General features: G+C 37.4%; 1 protein-coding gene across 6 annotated transcripts in view; it reads left to right on the forward strand.

The window, feature by feature from the left end:
• The window catches only part of CADPS2 (calcium dependent secretion activator 2), a gene marked incomplete at both ends in the record, with an annotated part of 316,192 nt that overhangs the window by 193,062 nt on the left and 100,850 nt on the right, over positions 1-22,280 (forward strand). For all 6 annotated transcript variants that reach the window (XM_082013854.1, XM_082013857.1, XM_082013855.1 and 3 more), the window contains 4 exons: positions 4,844-4,910; positions 10,310-10,418; positions 11,564-11,767; positions 21,388-21,524. In XM_082013854.1, the coding sequence (XP_081869980.1) occupies positions 4,844-4,910; positions 10,310-10,418; positions 11,564-11,767; positions 21,388-21,524 (517 nt within the window). The remainder of the gene's footprint in view (positions 1-4,843; positions 4,911-10,309; positions 10,419-11,563; positions 11,768-21,387; positions 21,525-22,280) is intronic.

Consider the following 22,280-nt stretch of genomic DNA (forward strand, 5'->3'; position numbering starts at 1 on the left):
AATGAAGCCTTTTACAAGTAGATAATTTATCATTCAAGATGTAGATAGATTGCTTCATTCCTTAGAATAAAAAGGCTGGTCTAAAAATGATCTCTGTAGAAGTAATAAGTCCTTTCTCATTTCTCCAGCAGTGAATAGCTCCGGTATTCCACACTCAATTATGTTTTTCAGCTATTCATTAGTCCTGATTTTTTCATCAAAAAGTAGAACCTGCACTCTCGCAGCGTGGACAAATAAGCTGCCATCTTCTTTCTTGTGTATGCCATCACATAACTGAAACTCTACTATAATATTTAGCAATATGGTTTTGCATTTTTGTAACACAAGGAAATGCACTTCGAAAAATTTTCCACCTTTACATATTTAAAATACAGGGATGCTCAGACTTTTTAAAGAAAATGGTTGTTCACTTTGTTTGTTCTAGAGGAGAAAATGATATTGAGACAAGATGGTATGTAAAACATTTTTATCCAGGTGTTTCTGTGTTTTGTAGGGGAAACATAATTGCTTATATCTTTATTTGTTTTCCAGGAAAATGAACTTTAAATATTAAATGTTTATTTTTCTACCATATTGAAGCATGGTGAGGTATAATCAGGTAAATCTGTGACTTCATACAAATCCAATTTTTACTTTTTCATTTGGGAGTGAGTGAAGAGACAGAAAGCTGTATTAAATAATGTTTAAGAAAAGAGAATTGTAGAATTGTTTTTAAGAGCAAAATTCTCAAAAAGTGAATGCATGGTTTGTACATTTGGTTGCATTTTCATGTTACTACAAAACTGTGTTAGAAGATCTTTACATTGGGGTGTCATTTAATGACTCAATGTTTGATCAAGGTCCTTTTTTCTATGCACTGTATAAAAGCAGGTGTTTTAGCCTTAAGTTACTGGAAATTACGTAATATAAAAAGACTGAAGAAGGCAACCAAGCATATACATACTAACTGTAAATATGCTTTCTGATGTGCACCTGTACAGATATAGGTGTCATGTACACATATCTTATTTATTATATTAATATATTTTTACAGAATAAAAGTCTGCCATCTGTTTCTATGTACATCAGAAAACCAATCTTTCTTGTCAATCTACTCACTAAACACTCTCAAAACATGGTCTTAAAGAGAAGTAAAAACTCCTCTATGTAGTAATAAGCAATTACTATTTCAGTGCTCAGATACAGGGGAACTATTTCAGTGTCTTCCTTCTCAGTGTATGGCTGAACTGTAGTAATTCAAGATTTTCGATTATCCCAACTCTGGAACCCAAATTAGAGTGAGAAAAAATGTAGCACAGTGTGGTTAATTTTTATAAATATGGAATTGGCTACTTCTGAATATCAGTTTCTTCTTCGTATTGCACAGAATATTTTACCTAAAGAAAGGTACAGTGTTTGAAGGAGTGGCTGTTGTGCGTTTCTTGTTGCTACTGAGGGTGTTTAAAATAGTCTGAACAATGAACGCTGTGCATCTTGTGCATGTTTTTTTGGATGGAGAGAGTAAGCAAGGCTTGTAGGTGAATACAGCTACAGATATGGGTGGCGGAATAGCAGGCTGCAGCTCAGTGAGTTGGTGACTATGAGGATCGGCTCTGGTTTGTGGTACTGACATTTACCTGAGACCCGTGAAAAATGATGCCATTCCCCATCTTAAAAATAAAACATTCTTTCACTTAGCTCAAGGACTTAGTTCACTTCTGAATCTGTTAACCTATTAATTTTCTGCTCCAGTTGTGAAACCCAAGTGTTATTTAATTCTGGAAACCGGCTCTTGTAGACTTTTTCAGTTCTAGACATCAACTGCAGTTTCTACAAATCCTAGATATTACTGTCCAAATTCAATAAGGTTCTTAGGTACTTTGCTTCCAATTTTTTTTCAATGGAAAATAAATGGGAAAGAGAAGTTCAAACAGGATTCTAGGAGTTTAGGATGTTTGACTCCTTCTGAGTATAAACGTTAGACTCTTGAGTAAGAATTAATCTCCTCATCTTTCAGGAGCATGCGCACTTAAGATGAGCACAGGATAGATCCCCTGTAAATGGCTGAAACTTTCTACATTAGAATAAACCTGTCACCATTAGAGATGGCATGGAAGAGGGATCAATAACATAAGATTATAAGTGTGTGTTTATAGTGATTTGTAAAACCAAGTAACATAAGTCTTTGCACTTCTATATTAAATCCCAGCTTTGTGTCATGAGTGCTATTTTCTTGGTTACCTAATCTTACCTAAGACCAGCGGATTTTAAAGTCAGCTAGTTAATATTCCACTCCTTTCTTTCCCAAGAAAGCTCTTATTTAACACCTTAGTTGAAGTGATTTATAGGAGGAATAAAAAGTACACATTGCTATTTGAGTTCTGTTTTTGTATGCTTTCTTATTTTATAATTTTGAATTTACTGTAATTTGTGATAGTTCTGCCTGCACCGTAGGACCATATGTGCTATATCCTGCATGATAAGTAAGTGAAGAAGCAACCAAACTTTTCTCTGATAGCAAATGTTCTCTTAAGATCTCTTATTTTAAAAGCACCTTTTTATATGAGGCTCAGTTAATAATGAAAAAGAATGAATTAAACCTGGTGTTTCTAAGGTTGGGTTACTCATTTTCTGCCATCTTCCTGTTAGAACCTAAAGTCACTGCCGCTGATGATACCAGGATTACTCACCATTGATGATACTGGGGTTACTCTCAAGCAAGAAGAATCCTCTGTTAGTCTATGGCTCTTTTACAGTCATTTAAGACGTGCCAAGAGGGTGGGAACATGGTCAGGATACCTTTGTACTGTAGCATTTGAGGACTGTATTCTCAGTTGGTCTTCAGAATCTGAGGCAGTTGTCCTCCAACATATATCAGAGAAGCCTATAGGATATTCTGAGGGATGCGCTGGCAGAATCACCCTGAAGAACAGGGCAGACTCAGCACTGAGAGAGCCCAAAGCCCACCTGTGGACCTTTTTACTTTTCTCCCCCCTGATCATTAATCTTCAAGGCTGAGTGAAATTCATCATTCCCCCTGCACCTTGTGGCAATAGTAAAGAGTTTAATGGAGCAATAGCAACATGGTATGCTTTGGGAAAAGTAAACACTCTGATTTAGAGGAACGTGCTTGGCTTTTTTGAAACATACATGAAAAGCAGCAGTTTGTATTTTGTGGGGAAATACGTGCCTATCACTGTGCGAGGTGAATGCTTCTTTAGTTGTGATATGTTATAAACTTTTAAATAAACCCTAGTAGGCCCTTTATTTGGTAACCTCTCTGACATAACCCTTACTCCTCTCCTTCCTTTTTTATTGAATTGATAGTATTCACAGAATGAAGACGTTAAAAAGGGCGTGGCAAGATATGGACTATTCAAAGAAAGCTGCATCAACTGGTAAACATGTACACAAAGCCACTTGTCCCCTCTAATACAAATAAAAAGCAGAGTAACCAAGTGCAGCAGAACTTCAATACACAGGTAGCAGTTGAAGAAGGGCAAGATATCCGTGTCACAGTAACGAGGGAGCCATTATGTGGTTTGACAAACCACCATGGTAAATAAGCTGAACATTCATGTTAGACAAAGATTTTTCTTTTGTAATACCTATAGCAGTAAAGAATGTGCTTGAGTATATGCCCAGGACAGGTAGGAAAAAGGTTTTTCTGGTTTTATATGATTTATTGGTTGATTGCTTGTGCTTTTTGACTGAGTTCAGAACCACCAGGCAACACAGCCCAAAAAGACATCAAAAAGTAGAGGGCAACAGACTCTCTCCTCTTACCATAAAGGCACTGGTCCATCTACCAACCATCCAAACCAACCATCTCCGATCCTAGTCATTATAACATCTCTATAATATATGTGCCAGGAGAGTGCCCTGTGAAGCCAGCATTCATTGATCTGAACAATTTGGATCTTTGTTCTGCCTTTGCCCCACCTACTTGCACTAGATGCCCTTGGTATAAGCTGGCCAGACAGAAAGGACATGTCATAGGTAATATTTTGCTCTTCTGGCAGGTTCTAAGCAGCAGATCCTTACCACTTGTAGTAGGCTCTTGCTTACAATCCCACAGCTCATCCTTTTCCTCTTGCTGTCTTTGTTATCAACAGTGCAATGTGACCACAGTGACAGAAAAAAGTGTTACTATAATGCCATAAAACTTGCTGCAACTTCTTGAGTAATGAGGGTACTTCGTCTACCACCGAACATTATCAACAGCTGTGGTTTTGTCATCTCACTGGTTGATACTCCTGATTACATCGTCTGATTCAAAGCCTGAAAATTGTCAAACTGACAAGGAGTTTTTTGTAATCTAGGAGTCTTTATAGTGAAGTGCTTCTGTTTGGGAAATTAGACTCTAGTTTACCGTGGAAAAAAAATTGATCTTGTGTGTCTGCTGGCATTTTGTTATTTGAGGATTGAACTGACACTTTGACTGACTTCTGCCAGACTAGAGAAACACCAGCAAATCTATGGAAACCAAATGGGAAAAAAAAACGTTTGGGAGTTTAACTGTTCTAACATTCAGTATTTCTGTGTAGTCAAAAGTGTCCTACTTTAGGCTATTTTTTCTGTTTTCAGACACAATTGGTGAAATATAAGTGATATGCAGGTTAGTGTTCTCAAACATGATATCTTTTGTTTCTGCTTTTTGTCTTATTTTGAGTGAAAAGGAATATCTCTCTGAATTTTTATGGTCTGAATAAATAGAATTAAATAGAAAAATCACTTTTAAGTTGTGACAACACTGAAGAAGCAGCTCAGTAGGTAGAGCAAATGGATACACTCATTTGTATTGGGGCCTCCTAATATCGTGCTTCTCAATGGAAAAACAATGCCTTTGTTATTTGCTTTGCAGATATTTGTACGCCCTAGGACAGAAAGTTTGGAAGCGATGGAAAAAACGCTACTTTGTTCTTGTTCAGGTTAGTAGTTTGCTGTGAAATGTCATTAAAAAGTAGTTCTGGAGTACTTTTCTTATGTGTGGTTTCTGGAGCCATTAGTAAATCAGTACCTTCAGGCAACATATGCAGCGCTACTTCAAGCTTCCTATGGAAGAGACAGACACAGAGGTATTTTCTTATTTTTCTGTTTGTGCTTGTCTTGAGATTGCAGTTACAAGTTTGATGTTCTTCTGAGTCGTGTTCAGAGAATGCTGTTCTTCTGTGTCCTTTGTTTTGCTGACAGAAAACTGTTAAAGTGTGAGTCTCCATAAAGGTCATACAAAAGATGAAGCCTGTTTAACAAGGCTTTTTTAATAACAAAGGCTTCTAAAACTACTTTACAGAAAGCCTGATTCCTTTCTCTACCACTCTGTCAGTCACACTCACCTGGACTGCTCCTACTCCTAAACCATTAAAATTATAAGGATGGGGAAAAAAAAAAAACAAAACTGAACAAGGTCTTTAATAAGGTAAAGTTAAAAGCTGAGAGTATTTGCATATTATTCTTGCTGAGCTTGATGTCAGTAGAGTGTTCTCCCTGGCTTCGATGAGAATTGGTTTGCTTATTGATAATCAGTGAGTAACAGTTATAAGGTTGAACAGGATCCTCTGGAAAGTCTGCTGAATTCATTTGGGTTATGATTTTACCAAGGTGAGGAATAGATGAGGACTTTTTGTGGCTTTATTAAGGTTTGTAACAGTTGGGAAGATCTCTCTATAGGATAGCTGTTAAGGCATGAATGTGAAGGGAAAATAACTTAAAGTTACAGGAAAGCAAAAAAAGAAAGGCTAGATGCTCCTTTGCCCTTCATACTTTTCTTTAACACTTCTCCTACTTTACATACCCTGCTTTCACAAAAAAGAAGACCTTTTTCTCTTCCTCTAAGCCACAGGTATCATCTGAGTTTTAAAGTGTGTACCTAAGAGACACATAGTCTTTCTGTGCATGTGATATGGAGCCACCTGGAAGACCAGTTTATTCCAGTCAAGTTAATTTTAACTATCATCTTCTGCTTCCTATGCTGAAATTGAAATACTGGAGGAGAATATTACAGGAATTTTCCAACTGTGATAGGATTTAGACATCTATTTCATTTTAAAGCAGCTATTAACTCAATAAGGCTATATAAAAAAATACCATGTTAAATCAATATTTACTGTCCAGACAGCTCTGGCTCATTTATAATCCAGCCGTGATACATACACTGACAATAAGCTGAAGTCAATACGTGTGAAACAAGTATTCAGTAATGAATATCAGTCTGTTCTATTGATGTATTATTGACATATTGACAGGTCTTCCTCTATAGATTAGCTTTTAGCTTATGTTAGTAAAATATTAAGGCCATGAAATTCGGTTCTAAGAAAGAAGCTATCGGTATGATTTACACATGCTTTGGGAATTTAACTCAGGTGTGAAATTATATGAATGATGTTGATTTTTCCAGAGCATGATGTGAGTAATATGCACCTTCGTTATTGCTACACTTAGTAGAAGTTGTTAGTAGTTTCTGAAAGAACAGCTCAGCGCTATAGGAAGGTTACAGACTCTGGAAATTTTTAGCTCTTCATTATATTTGCTTTTCTTCCTTTTACAACCCAGTCACTTCCCTAAATGGTTACTCCTTTCAAACTGGAAAAAGACAGGAACATGACACATTAGCTAAAAAGCCTCAGCTGGACATGCTGTGTTTTACTTCTTTTACTGTCTGATAATATCTTCCTCCAGTAATCTGAATGCAGATTCACTTCTGTCATTTTAATTTCATCTGTTCTAGTGTTTGAAAAGTCAAGTCATTTTTTTCATGGATAATTTTTTCTAAACACGCCAACCAAGCAGGCTGATTCTTGCTGCTGAACTCCTGCAGCAGGCTGCCTGGTGATGCCCTGTAGCGGGGACCACAGAGTCAGCCTCCAGGTTTACAGTAACAGTTCCTCCCAGCACGTTAAACAGGGTCTTTCTGCCCCGTGGGGACATCCCCTAGTGACACTGCTCATAAGTCATGTCCACATTTCTGTGCCTATCTGTCCGTCATGCATGCACAGGTTGTTGGTTTTCCACTTTGTTACAAAGTAGGTAGAACAGCTGGTAGTCAGGTATTCAGGCCTCTGGAAAATTATGAAATTCCAGTAAATGCAGTTGTAGGAAGATGATTGCCTTTCTTCTGTCAAGAATTACTATCTAAGAAGGTGGCTTGATTCTGTTTTTGTCTCAGAATGTGTTGTACACAGTCCTGAATTTTGAGTACCTGCTATTGCATGAAATATTGATGCTAACTTGCTGAATTCTAAGGAAAAACTACCTACAGCTCCATGAATAACAATACACTTAAACCTGGTCACAGATCTATATTAAAAAGTCTAATGGTGGTTCTCTCTATAATAACTGACAGCAGCCACTGATAACTGTAAGGAAGAGGGTTTAAGAGATTGCAAGTGTAAACAAATGAGGCAAGTTCTGTATTTTTTTATTTTGTCAAGACTTTTTTTCCCCAATAAAGTTTTCTGGAGTTTTTCCATTTGTTTCTTTGGTGGAGAGATTTAAAATGTCTCATTTTCAACAAGAAGATGAGGTGCAATACTGATTGTGACAAGAATATCTTTTAATAAATTGTTCCTTTAAAATAAGAGAATGCATTTGAAATATGTTTGAAAAAGTAAAATCAACAGCATTATAATCTCTGTCTTGTTATAGAGGTGAGATTAAAAATGAACAGACACGTAGCCCAGATATTCCACAAGCTTATCTTTAAAAACATATAGTGTCTGAAGAAATCTGAAAAAAATGGGCATCCGACGCATTTCTTCCACAACTGCTGTCTGCTGTCTTCCTTTTTGATGGCTCAGTTTGTCTGTACAGTCTGGTTATATGGAGTTGTTGACACGAAAATGAGTGGTGTGGGTGCTTGCCAGGTTATTTCATTCAACAAAATAGGATAATTTGAAAAATGTTTTTACTGCAGTGCCAGGTATCAAAAATTAAGTCTGTAGGTTCAGTTTACAAGAAAAGGAGAGGGGGGAGCTCTCATGAAATACAAGGCTATTTGCAAAGGATTTAGAGCTGTGTGACTAACCAACATCTCCCTCCGTGCTTGTGCATGAGGGCGAATATGGTTCTTGGGAATATAAACAGGGACATACCAAGCAGTAACAGAGGAGATATTGCTGCTGGGCCTAGATGACATGGTGTAGGGGGTGAGCCCTGTGTCAGGGCCCCCAGGAGACCACCGGCCCCGACCGTCCCTCCCCAGCCCCGCCAGGGCCTCCCCACCCTGCCCGCAGCCCAGGACCCCATTTCAGCCTCCTGGGGCCATCATCCCCTGCCCCAGGGACACCGCAGCAGGGCTGGTCTCCAGCTCGCCACAGCTCTGCCCTGCCCAGCGACGGGCCCTGCCGAGCGGGCAGCGGCCGCAGGCCCACATCCCGGCCCAGCCTTGGCCTGTGCCCAGGGAGGTGCCCAGTGCCTGACGCTGGGCTGCCCCGCTGCCCTGCTCCTGGCTGGACCCTGGCCGCCAGGCCCTGCCCTGCCACCCAAGGGATAACTTAAAATCTTTAAACCAAAATACAGTAATTTCCTAAAACAGGTACTATAAATGAAAGCAAAGCTATGCACAAAGAGCAAGGTGAAATTCCGTCGTGTATGTTATGCTGGAGGACTGGCTGGCTGGTTGCAATAGTCCCTTCTAGCCTGAAAGTCTGAATTTCTGAAAGTGATGGACTAGTTGTTTTTTGTGTTTATTTATATTTAGCTCTCTCTCCTTGATACAGCCCACTTAACTGAATGTACTGAATTTGATGTGGAAAGCTGGCACTCAGCTTTACTTGCCTGACAGTGTCTTTCAAATTCTTATCTCCTATAAAATCGCCTTCGCTTAGCTACTGTATTAATTAAACTGGAAAACCTATGTGTAGTTTGTCTCAGCTGTAGACTTCTGCTATGGTTCTGGAGACATCAGTTCAGCGTTTGAGGCCTGATGGCAATTTTGCCAAGCGAGCTGTTACCCGTGTTCCTTTCGCTTCTACACGCTGAGGCAGAGGATGCTCAGTCACCATACGCTGCATACAAGTAGCACAGCATAATCCTGTTTCAAAAAACCCCAAATACTTAAAATAGTGAAATATTTTTAGAGCATTATGCAGATAACAATCACACCTTCTATCCTTATTTTCCAAAAATCTCAGTCTTTTACAGAGTGTCAAAAATCTTTTGTCAGTAGCAGTTAAAGTCACTGGACTTTGAGGTGGAGTGGTGTGCAGGTACAGCACCAGCGAATGTATGAATGCAGCTGAAATTTTACTTCAAAAAGGATCATTCCTGAAATTGTAGCCAAAGCAGTAAATCTAGGTAACAGCTGAGCAGTGAGCAACTGAGGTAAGGACGGTCCATCATCTATCAGAAGAGTTCCTCGCCTATCCTTAGATCCTTGCATAGTTTTACAGATCTCAGAAATTATATTCTAGTTCAAAACAAGAGTTTGAGAGGCCCATGTAAATTCAGTTCTCTTACATTTCAAGTGTTCACAAATTCACAAACTTTTTCTTCTGGTCACCTTTTATAGTCTTTCCAGCTCTTCATTTAAGTTTGGGAACATCTCAGTTTTGTTTCAGTCTTTCCTTTTCTGTCCCAGCTGTTACATTCCTTTCTTTATCTTTCCAGTCACTTTTTCCTCAGCTCTCCTTATCGCTTTCTATTCTGTCTAGGGAGTCTTAAACCACATGATGACAGATTCTCCTCTTATTGCTTTATTATTTTTTAATAATTGTACTTGATGAGAAGTAACTGACGTTCATGCCAGCTGCAAGCTGCTTGGCCTACGTAGTACTGTGTCCAATGAGCCAAGCAGCCTGGAGATAGGTGTGAATACAGGTGCAAAAGATGCAGAAATTAAAATATAAAATCGAACTGAAGGTTCTGGTACTTACCATCTTTAACTAGAATTGGCCAGATTTTGTGTTCATCTTTCCAGCTGCATGATCGTTGTGGCACTCCTTCTGCAAACAGCACTTTTATACATAAAAGTCCATTTTTTTCAGCTGCTTGGACTACAGGACTTTTTTTTCTCACACAGTAGACTGAGCGGTTTGGTCAGTACCAAGTATTTTCCCTACCAGAACCTAATTTGCTTCCTTTCAATTTTTCATAAAGCAGCAGCCCAAGAAACATTGCATTTCAGGAAACTGCAGAGAGATGTGTTTATGGCTTTTTTTCCCTTCATGTTGGCAGGAAGGGGAAAGAATGCAAAGTTTTACGCTGTGAATATTTATGGAAAAAAAAATGGGTTTATTTCTTCAGCAGAACTGAAAGCTAATTTAAACCCTGGTGCATGTGTTATACAATTCTGGGATAGAATTCAGCAATTAAGAAGTCCTTTCTTATTCAGGTTAGCCAATACACGTTTGCAATGTGCAGTTACAGAGAAAAGAAGTCTGAGCCTCAGGAACTGATGCAACTCGAAGGATACACTGTGGATTATACAGCTCCTCACACAGGTATTTTTCATGATTTTGAAGTACAAGTATGTTTGTGTAAAACAGCTGATTCAATGTGTTCATTTTGATCTAGCAGCAAAAACCCCAAGGTTCTTTTTTTCAGCATCTGAAGGTTTTGTAATTATTCCTCTATGATTTTCTAGTGTGAAAAAGTCATGGTTTTAGAAAGAAGCTTGTTGTATGAAGAACTTACACTAATGTTGCCTGAAACATTGTACATATGTACCACATATGGTACAAGGAAAAAATGAAGAATTCTAGACAGTCTGTCCCTTTTCTCTCTCTTTTTGATGGTGGAACCATGTGGCAGAATACTGTGCAGCATATTCATAAATGATTTAGAAAAGAATGAATGATGACAGTGCTTGCTAAAGACAAATTGCTCAGATTAATCAAAAATAAATTTTGAGAGAAAAATCTACACAAGTTCATATTAAAATGGCAGAGGGAAATCAAAATTACACAAGTAGAGAAAAACAATTCTACCTATGCAGTGCAGGGGTATGAATTTAAGAGACTTCTAAAATATTGAAGATTGATCTTCGAAAACATTGGCTCAGTGTTTAGAATAATTGTGAAGGCAAACAATGCTCAGAAGGTGTTTGGAAAGCCAAAATAATGTTGTTATAAAAAAATCCCCAGCGCAGGCACGTTGACTGGTGTGTGCTGTTCTGGTTATGCGCTCTCAGAACAGAATACTAGAATGAGAAAAAGGTACCAAGGAAAGAGCAGCAGCACCGATAAGAGATACAGAGCTGCCTCTGTTCAAGAAGAAATGAAGTTAATGGGGAGTTCCAGCTGAGAAAGTGATGCTGAGGAGAAAGGTTTGTTAGAGAAATGCAAAATAGCATATGATACAGAGAAGATGAATAAGAAATAAAATGAAATTGAATTGGGAATGGAATTAGGGAAATATTTTCTCCTGTGACTTCTGTATTTACTCTACTTATATGTTACTTCCATGTATTACCATTTGATCCTTATAGCTCTGTATCATATTTCTAGGACATAAATACCAATAAAATGTTTTAACACCCACCCCCTTGCCCACACACACTGAGGAAAACCAGTAATATAATAAACGTTGCTGGTGATTTAGAAGTAACTTGTATTTATTAAGATTACCTTTCTATTTGCTGCTCCAGGTCTTCAGGGTGGTCGAATGTTTTTCAATGCTGTTAAAGAAGGGGATACCGTGATATTTGCGAGTGATGATGAGCAGGATAGAATACTCTGGGTTCAAGCCATGTACAGAGCCACAGGTCAATCATATAAGCCTGTTCCTGCAAGTCAAGCTCAGAAGATGAATCCTAAAGGAGGAAATGTCAACACAGATATATCCCCACTTTGTAAGCTGGCTTTCTTTTATTTTGTGTCTTTGGTTTTGGTTTTAGTTGGTAAAATATGTAGCACCTCCCTCAATGAAGTTTAATTAAGGAGAACTCATTCACCAGGGAAATGTGCCTAGCAGTTTGTTGTTAGCCAGAAGCTCTTTAGCTCATGTTATTATTACCAGCCAGGGAAATCCTGACTTGCAGGTCATTATTTTTATTATAATCCACGAAAATACAGCAATTAGCTTCATATTCATTACAGTTGACCCCCATATTACCATGGAGATGGTGTTTGGTTTACATTCTATTTTTCGGTAGCCAGACAGTGTAGTGTTGAATAGAAAATCACCAATCTATTCTCAGAATTTTATAGATTTAGGTCAGCTTTATCATACATTGTATGTATTAGTGATATAAGAATTGCACTGCAGACAGTATGATGGGAGCTGAAAAGCACTAGATGGCTGCTGGATTTTTGCACCCTTCAGTGTAATATTAAACTACATATAAAAATTAATTTCTTTTAAATCAGGTTTAGGTTTTCCTCATCCTTCTTTAAGGAAAATACTGTTTCAAAGAAGATCAAGGTAGATAGCTTTTATTAACCATATCTTGAAATTGTCATACATCTCTCAAATTATTCTCTCATGCAGATACCTGCACATAGGAAGCATATGTGATTTTTTTGTTGTTTCAGCAGCTGAGGGGAGCAACTTTTCTATCCTATAAAACTAGTGCAATGCAAGGATTTCTGTAATAGCCATCAAATATTTACATCATCATTGGACTGTATATAATAATTCTTCTTTATCATATATCTGTATATGTAGAGTGATAGAAGGGAGACACACATTCTAGACTCAGCTTGGTTTAATGTCTGAATTCTATAGCAGGTTGACCCCAAACCATTCTCCTCTGTCAGTCCTGCTATCACTTGGTCTCACAGCCTTCCATTCATCCTTGTTGTCCTATTAGAAGACAGTAAAATGTGCTCGTTGAACTCAGTAATGGTTACCTAAAATCCTGACTGAACTGTCAAGAACATTGGAAAAAACATGGTTTATCACACAAAAGCACTGACATCGGTTGAATTTTTATCTGAATCTATTTAGAAGGGTGAACTAACCATGCATCATGGGGAGTGCTAAGGTGAAGTATTTTGAGAATGTAAGTAACACTGCAAAAGCAAAAATGGGGCAACAGCTGGGGAGTGCTCACCTCTTCCCAGTTACCTGGATCTGGGCTGCGTACTGGGAGTTCATTCCGTTCCCCTCCTAACGTTTCTATTTCGTGCACATCAGTTAGAAAGCACGAAAGAAGTGATCATAGTCAGAAATAGCCAAGGAATCACTCCTTTCTTGGACACAGGGTTTACATGGAAGTGCAAGCAACTAGAAAACATTGACCATAGGGACGGTTATAGGAAGAAAGAGGTACAAAGGACAATTGCAAGTTTGGATATACTGAAATTTTTTTTTTGAGAGAAAATTACTGATAGTGGTAAGGAATTAAAAAACAAGACTGACCTGTCTTGGTATTGCCTTAGACAGTTAGGGTGACTACAGTTCTTAGCTGGAAACCATATTAAAGATAAGCTTTATCTTAAAGGCAATTTAAGGGAAGCTCAAAAGCCTCAAAATACAACGTAGAAATCAAAACTCCATGGTTAAATTATTGTTTGCTTTTGGTTTTAATACACTTCAATGTTGGTATTTTATAAATAATTCATAGAATTATTTGCAATAGAGTAACTTGTGAAATTTAACTTAATATGAGGTTTAGTTTTAAAAGAATCAATGTTTGACTGATTTCTGTAATACCTACAGTTCTTCCTACATCAGAAAAATTTTATTCTTTCTCTGTTGCACTTGAGGTAGAAATGAGCATAATGAAATGAACCAATTTTTAAGAAACTGCAAGAACTCAGGTTTACAGATATAACCTTAGATAATTTTCTGAGACTCCTGCTTCATTTACATATACTGTGCTGATTTTACTGGGGCACAATTTTACTCCTAAGAAGACTCTACACCTGTTGTTTTATCAGATTTGAATATGCTGTTTCACAAGAAGTTAATTTTGTTTCCCCTTAGAAAAATGTTTGTCCAAAGTTGAGAATATTTTATTTTTAATCAAGATATAACACTGAGTACTTGGGAGCTAGTGTATATATTAAATGAAATTAATTTCCTTTTTTTTTCTTCATTGTTATGATACATTTTTAGTATTAGGAAATACAGTTACTACTGGAGAATTTGTCAACTACTTTTTTATCTATCTTATTTTTCAATTAATACACCATGTAACCATTTCCAGCCAATGCAAAATCACATTGGTTTAGTTTTAAAAGTATGTCACACAACCCACCCTCCACATAAATAAAACAGAAAATAACTAGGTCTTTGCAAAAGAAATGTCCTTCAATAATATTCAAGCCTTGAAAGTCTGTTCTTATCTTCCTCATCCTTTAGGAAGGTAAGAAATTTAAATGTCTTCAAACAGCTGGAGATGGAGAAAACCAACTTAAGGAGACATGTTTCAACACTTTTTATATATTGTGTTTATAAATTATCTTCTGTAACCCTTAAATTCTTTTGATAGATAAGAAAAGCAACTGAAGACTCTCATTAAAGAAATTAAAACATCAGGTGATGATTAATATTTCACATACCTAGCTCTATTAAGGTTAATTTTTTGCTAGAAATAAATTCTAACATTTCCATTTTCCATTGCCTTCTAGACAAAATTCTGCCTTCCAAAGTTAATGTTACATTATTAGCTGAAAATGGCAACTTGTGAATGGGCAAGCATTTCATTTAATGTTTAACATTTTCCATCAAGTGATATATGTACATGACAATAAATGACACTTTGTTGTCACAGCTTCTACTGTTTTCTACATTCTCAAGTTCGCAATTTAAGAGTTTTTGTAAGCTGTGGTAAAATTAATCCTGTGATCTATACCATGAACTCCCTTTGTGTAAAAGAAAGTAGTAGAAAGGAAGGAGTAAGAGACTCCTTTTGTATAAAAAAGGCTGTATTTCTTGCAGCTATTGGTGCCTTGTTCCACATAAGATCATTCCTTGTACAAAAGAGCGCGTAAAATGGCATGAACAAGATCCAGCCACCTCGGAGCTGGATCAAAACAAACACATCCTGAACTCCTGAAAAGAATCTAGACGTGATTATAAGAAGACAGCTAGGGTCTGACTGATCTTTACAGCAATTATCACAAATGCAGAAAATGGAAGCGTTGCTCTTGCCTGGGCACAGCAGCAGTACTCCACAAAAGGCCAACCTGCAGCTCTCTTACTGATCTGAATGTGCCGTCTCTTCTTGTTGATGTATGACAGTTTATCATCATTCATGTAGGGCATTTAGAAGCAGCTTGATATTCTACACTACCAGTGAGGTAAATACACATTTAAGTGTGGCACTGGAATCAAACTACTATTGTACCAGTCCAAATTCGAAAATTAATACTAGCCAATTTCATCATTTCTAAGTAAAGCAGTTTGGTACTGCACTTTTGTAGTATTAGGTCATTCCAAAAGGGAAGACAAGCTAATGTCAGCAATGATTAAGAAGAAGAGACTGCTCTTCGGTTTCACTATTCTGAATAAGCATGCTATAATGCACAGGACAGAGTATTTAAGGATGCGTAATTGTAGAAAAGCCAGAAGTTTCCCAAGGACATGAATGTTTCAGGGAAAGCGCCAATTAAAAACAGATTCATGTGAGTCACGTAAAGGTGCAGGAGGCAATCCCTTTATTAATGAGCAATGTATTAGGAGATCTATTCATACAGTTAGAAAGGCTGCTGAAGTGATGACCACTGTTAATAACTGGGTCATAACAAAAGAGTAACATCAGCACATGAGGGGATTGTCATGTCTTAATGAAGCAACGCAAAGCCAAACATCATTCTGGTCCTACACCACCATGAGTTCAGAGGTGGTCTCTTTGTGAAAATACCTGCAAAGAAAGGAGAGAGACAGACAGATGCTGGGAAACCAAGTTAGGTGAGGAATCATTTGATCTGAGATGTATTGTTTTCCTCATCTCTCTTTTGGAATGATGTCACTTATCAAAACAGCTCACAAAAGGAAAATAATTCGAGATTTTGCAGAAACAAATTGTAACAGTTGTCATAAAAATGCTGTTTAGAGCCCATGTACAAAACATCACATCCTATTTATTAAGTAGCAAGGGACTAGCAAAGGGAGTCGAATACATAGGCTGTATGTTGCTATAACAAGACATCAATCCAATGACAGCAAAAGTTGAAGACGTGTCCAAATGAAACATCCATCTGACCAAAAGAGCACTACAGAGGAAGCTTTTGTGGACATCTAAATCATCCAAGTGGAGCAGTCAGTGTTGTGTAATCAAGAAGAAAGTGCAGGAAATTTGCCAAATAAAGAAATGCTTTAGGATTAGTCATGAAAATATAACACTAACATTTTCAGTCTACTTGGATATACCAACAATAAGTGCTATAAAATTTCTCTCCCTCTACTGGTTTAATGGTATGGGAATAAATTATGAAGTCCGTATTTCTTTTAAATGTTATTTGTATCACTGTCAATCTTTGAACTGGCTGCTTCAGAGGGTCTGTGGGAAAACCAGAATATGATAATATTAAGGTACTGGTGTCATAATACATATAGACAAGATATACCACTGCTTAACGCTATGGTAGTGTTGGTCAGTTTTGGAATAATTGGTAGTGTTCTTGTAAAGCAATTCTTTTAAAGTAGTTCTGACGTGTGTATCTGTATGTTCAGTTAATTAAATCTTTTACAAACACACAGAAATAGAAGATTTTTTTTTTTTTTTTGACATAGTTTTCTCAGCAGGTTTGGCATCTTCATATGCTTCATACACATTGCCACCTGGAAGAGTGGAGTAACTCCACCCTCCCTGCATGTTCCCCCATTCCCGTTCAGGTCCCATTCCTGCTTGCCTCCATGCCTCCAACTACCTCCATCTCCCTTTTAGAAAGAAAAGGTTAACACTGGGTTCCACCACGGTAGGCAGTCAGTGTTACCTTTATGCTCTCCTGTGCTACTCAGAAACATGCAAAAACCAACCAGTATCCTCTTCAAATCTGTTCTTCAGCAAAATAGTGGCAGTCCATCAGTGTGCTGTCCCCACCCTGGCCATCAGGCTATATGGGCCAGCTGCTTTCTCATATGCTGCCACTTTCTCTTCATCTGTTATTTCATTGTCTGGTATTTAAATGATAAGATTCTGGGGGTTTAGATTGTCTTTTTGGCCTGTGTTTCTAAGCAGGTAGCACTTTGGAGTCCCGGTCAATGATTGGGAGTTGAAATGTTCCCGATGTAAGCTGTCACTGTCTGTATGGAGTGGCACTTGAAGGAATGTAATGCATGTCTTGCCACTGTCTTTTGCAAAGAGCATGTGCACCTTCATCTTCATCCAACCAGTTCCAGCCTCTTCTGTGTCAGAGTCATAGTTCTTACCCTGCTGCTCCCAGTCTCTAAATCTTTTTAATCTCTACAATACAACATTTCTTGTCTCTACCTGCACTTCTTTCCTGCCTGCCTGAGTTAGTTCAAATTGCTTCCACGATGCTTAAACTCAAGCAGGGACTCACTGAGAGCCACAAAAGGGAGGAGGTCACCACTTTGCAAGGCCAGTTCCTGTAGTTCACCCTAGCACAGAGTAAATGCTACAGAAAACGTGTATTTGCTTCTGGGCTGGAATGGGGCAGAGATGATGCCTAGTGATTTGGTTATCACTAGGAACCACACAAGCATGTGCCATAAGCATGGGATTCTCGGTAGTCTTAATTCAGTCAACTCTACTGAGTCACTGAGGATGTGATGATTTTTATAGCTTTTGCAGCTGAACTAAAATTGGAAGTTTCTTGCAAAGATGGCAAAAGGAATATTTAGGATGCTATTCTGCCAAAATTAATATCCTTGTCTAAAAGAACACGCAAGAATTTGCTAAAACTCCTGCAATAGCTTTTGTAAGTTTTTGCCATGGTTTTAAAATATATATATTTGTCCCGCCTTGATTCAAAAAAAAGACAGTTTTTTGGCTAACAGTTTCTGAAAGATTAAATAAATACACAACCTGAAACAGACAGTCTAACATGGAAATAGCAGCCAAAACAATGAGTTTGACTTAGAGGCAACTTGAAAGCAGAATGTTGTGGTTTAACCCAGCAGGTAGCTGAAACAACCACACAGCTGTTCGCTCACCCCCCCAGAGGGATGTGGGAGAGAATTGGAAAAAAAGGTAAAACTCAAAAGTTGGATTGAGATAAAGACAGATTAATAGGACAGAAAAAAAAAGAATTTTAATAATGATAATAAGAATGATAAAAGAATATATAAGACAAGTGAGGTATAGCACAATTGCTCACCACCTGCTGACCAATGCCCAGTTAGTTCCTGAGCCGCAGCACCTCCCTGGCCAAGTCCCCCAGTTTATGTACTGGGCATGACGTTGTATGGTAGGGAATACCTCTTTGACCAGCCTGGGTCAGCTGTCCTGGCCGTGCCCCCTCCCAGCTCCTCGGGCACCTCCCACCTTCTCGGTGGCAGCCCAGCATGAAAAGCTGGACAGCCCTTGACTGCTTAGCAACAACTGAAAAATCAGTGTGTTATCAACATTATTTCCATCCCAAATCCAAAACACAGCACTATGCCAGCTATCAGGAAGAAAATTAACTCTATCCCAGCCGATATCGGGACACAGGACAACAAATTCCATTAAGGAAAGAAAATGAATTGTGAAAAAGCAGGAGAAGGATTACTGTTTCAAAATTCTCCCCAAATATCTTCCCAATAGTTCCAACGATTGAGAAAGTGTAGAGAATAAAATGGAATTGTATTTTTTCCTAACTGTATATCAGAATATAGCACTCTTTCTGTCTTTTGCATTTGCATATAGCTCGAACAGGACATCTAAAGTTCATTTATGTAGGAATTTGAGAAATACAATCACTCTAAAAATTTTTAAATGTAGGGTGTTAAATAATTTTTAAGTCACAGTCATATAACATGAATTCTTCATAATCTTTGATCAGGTTCTTTTTTTAAAAAAAAATGCATTTTGTTTTAAAAAGATTTACCGGTTATCTTGTATGCATATCGTAACAGTAAAATAAACTGTAATGTATTACGCTAGATCTATTTTTCTATTATCTCCTGCTTGCCTACAGCTGGCAAAGGTAAGTTTTTAATTGTTTTTCTGTTGCTAGAATATATTCAGATCTTCTGTTACTATTTGACAGTGTTATTTTTCTGTAGAATTAAATCTAGCAAGTACTTTTATCTTTAAATAAATATTTTTGCTTATTTTGCCCAAATTATGTAATAGCAGATTCTGCTTTCACAGGCTGCATTGTATTCAGTAGGTTACCTGATAGATTCAGATCATCTGGATGCCCGTGTCAGAATGCTGAATCTGTTTCATTTGCAACATCCAGTCTCCTGATTTCAAAATACTTAATTACTTGTCAGTAGTTACACAGATTTTCTTTTTAAAAAGGGGAATCTTTTATACTTTTGTGGTTAACCAGAGCAAAAAATCAAGCCAGTTAATTTAAGAAAGATTCATCTGTCTATAGTTAGTACATGAGACCAATGGCAGAAAGAAATACTTACCCTTTTTCTTTTCTGTCATCTGTCTTATTGCAAATAATGGCTCAATAAATCAGATATCTGTATAAGAAGGAAAACTTACAAGAAATGTAGAAACCAGTCACACATTAAACAGATTGGGTTTGGAAAGCTTTTATCTGTGTGTGGATCTTTTTGGAAACTATAGATAACTTCACATTGTACTTTAGTACTTTCAGTAGTGTAGCTGTGTTGATATCAGTTGTTTGTCTTTGAATTCACGTGTTTAAATACATTTAAATTGTACTATTTAAGAGAGAGCATTTCATGTACCTATGTCAAAAATAGGAGCTAAGTTTGTCATTAATGATAGGCTAGTCTAATGCTTATGGAAATATTGTTAATCTGTGTAATCACATATGCTACTGATCCTTAAACCATTAAAAATATATGCTGCTGTTTCTCTGCGATGATGGTCTCATACCTTACGCCATCGATGTATTGTCATACTGTTTATTTGCTACATCCACCTTGGTGAAATCTGTCACATGGATGTGACTCTTGCTTTGACAGTGCAAAGCCAAGTGATATGAATTAGTTTCTGCATCTTTCCAGGATGTGATGCTGCAGATCCTTCAGCTTGAATTAAATAATTCTCCCATCTACAAATACAGCTGAAAGTTGGACTTGACATGGATCAATATGATCTGGGGCTAAATTTCTAAATGTGACTGATTATGTTAGCATCATGCCCACAGATCAATATTGAGTTTTATTATGAACCTGACTCTATAATTGGGTTTAATCAATAAACTTTTGTCTCCTTTTCTTTAGAAATTTTAGTTTTGTACTATGCACGTTTTCAAAATTGCATTTAGGATACACTTAGATCTATACTTTTCTAGTAATGAATATAAAAAGACTTAGGTTTGAATTTAAAGGAACAAAGACCTAAGACCCTATTGAAAGGGGAAGTCAATTTTTAAGTTGATAGGACTGTTCACCCCGGTACAGTCTATAGAATCCAAGACAGCTAATGTGCTAATACATAACTAGTCCTTTTGGGCACTGTAAGGCTTTTTCTGTCCATACTTGATAGATAATTCACATTGAGGACTTTGACAAAACATAGCATTAATGAAAGCAATCACTAGAGCTTCTCTTTTGATAAACCCGCGGGGTTTAAAGGCGTTGAAAGATGCAATCTGTGAAGAACAATAAATTCGGGCCTTTGATTGAAGTGCCATTTGGGATGGTATGTTTTCTCAATGTATTTACACAAAAATGCTGCTCCCTTTTTCACTACTCTTTGCTGGAAGGTTGAAGGAGCTCTTTGCCATTACTACATTAAGGTTTGTCTCATTAAAAGCTGAGTACAAAAAGAGGCTGGAAATGACCTAGCTGAAGCCAGTGTGTTCATTTCTGCTCCAGTTTGCCATTTGAGAAGTAAGCTTCAAGCCATGGTGAATATTTCTATGAGCGGTACTTTGATCTGCAGGAAAGATGCTCTTTCTTATCTGAAGCAATACATGCATAAACCTTTCCCTTTTTTGCAATGGAGGGAAGGATATTTATTTGGGTATTTTTCTAACATTAGGCAGAGAGTCACACAAAACCAGGAAATCATAGAACACATTTTTTTCATACTTATAATGTTGTTTAGTAAATTAGAACATTTGAAGAGCTCCACTAGAAAACCATGCTTTAGGAATTATTTTAATGTACTATGTTGTATTTTCCCGTAGCTTTTCTAAATTTTGTTTAATCTGTCAGTGGGTAGCAACTTATTTTTTTCCACTGTTACACTCCATAGATTGGTATGATAGAAAAATAATTCAGTAATACTATTTTCAGATTAAAAAACAAGATTCTATAATAAGTCACCTGCAAGCATCTACATATGTAACTTGTTTCTTTGAAATCTTTTCACAAAAGTTTATATATTGAGATTTTACATACCATGTATACCGTTGTATTTGTAAATCTGCACACACACTCACGTGTATTGTTCTGCACATTTTTCCTTTGTATGAACAGATACAGACCGTGGTCAGAAACATGGCATGGATGAGTTTATTTCTGCTAATCCCTGCAAATTTGACCATGCTTCCCTCTTTAGACTGCTTCAGAGGCAGACCTTGGATCACAGATTGAATGACTCCTATTCTTGTTTGGTGAGTACTGGCTGGAAGATAGATATAAAGAAGTGAGAAATAGTTGTTACAAAGTAGTCCTTTCTTCCTAGTTCATTCAATAGCTGCAGTTGTAGTTGGAATAAAGGGTCCAATCGATTGGTTTCAAATTTGAAAATTATACACTTGCAAGCTGCTGCTGTGCCACTCAGTAGAAAGCGGAGAGACCCAAACTGTCTCTGATTTTATCAGCTGAAATTTATCATGTCTTCTATAGAGGTTTGAATAAAAACAGAAGGTTTTGATAATGATAGGAACTCCTGTGGTAGGATTTACTGACACCTGTACAGGCATTTTAAGGTACAAATGTAGTCGCCTCATGTCAGACGTTTTCACCTATCTTGTAGTTCTTCCTTCCACTGTGGTGTGAAGAAGGGCAAATGCCAAAAGAAGAGAGGCAGAACCACAGGCAATAGAGATTTATGGACCTATAAGTATTACCTGAATTGCAAATAACAAATGGGAATATAATTATTAATCAAAACCAAGTAAATGTGATCTCTGTATCAAAATGAATGTTGTTCACATTCAAAGATAAGATAGTGGCATAGCGTGCTTCTGTATTTGTAGCTGCAGTTTCCCTTTCCTACGTAACGTTTTCTGTTCTTTGCTTTGTGGGACTGGGAGTTTAGGATGGGGCTGCTTCTGATTTTGTTTTCAGTAGGGAAGATCCACAGCAATCTTGTGGAAGTCCATCAGATTGTACACTCTTGTTAAACAGGTTTGTGTGGCTTTATT

The sequence above is a fragment of the Phaethon aethereus genome (genome assembly GCF_964289735.1).
Source record: "Phaethon aethereus genome assembly, chromosome: 1".
Lineage (NCBI taxonomy): Eukaryota > Metazoa > Chordata > Aves > Phaethontiformes > Phaethontidae > Phaethon > Phaethon aethereus.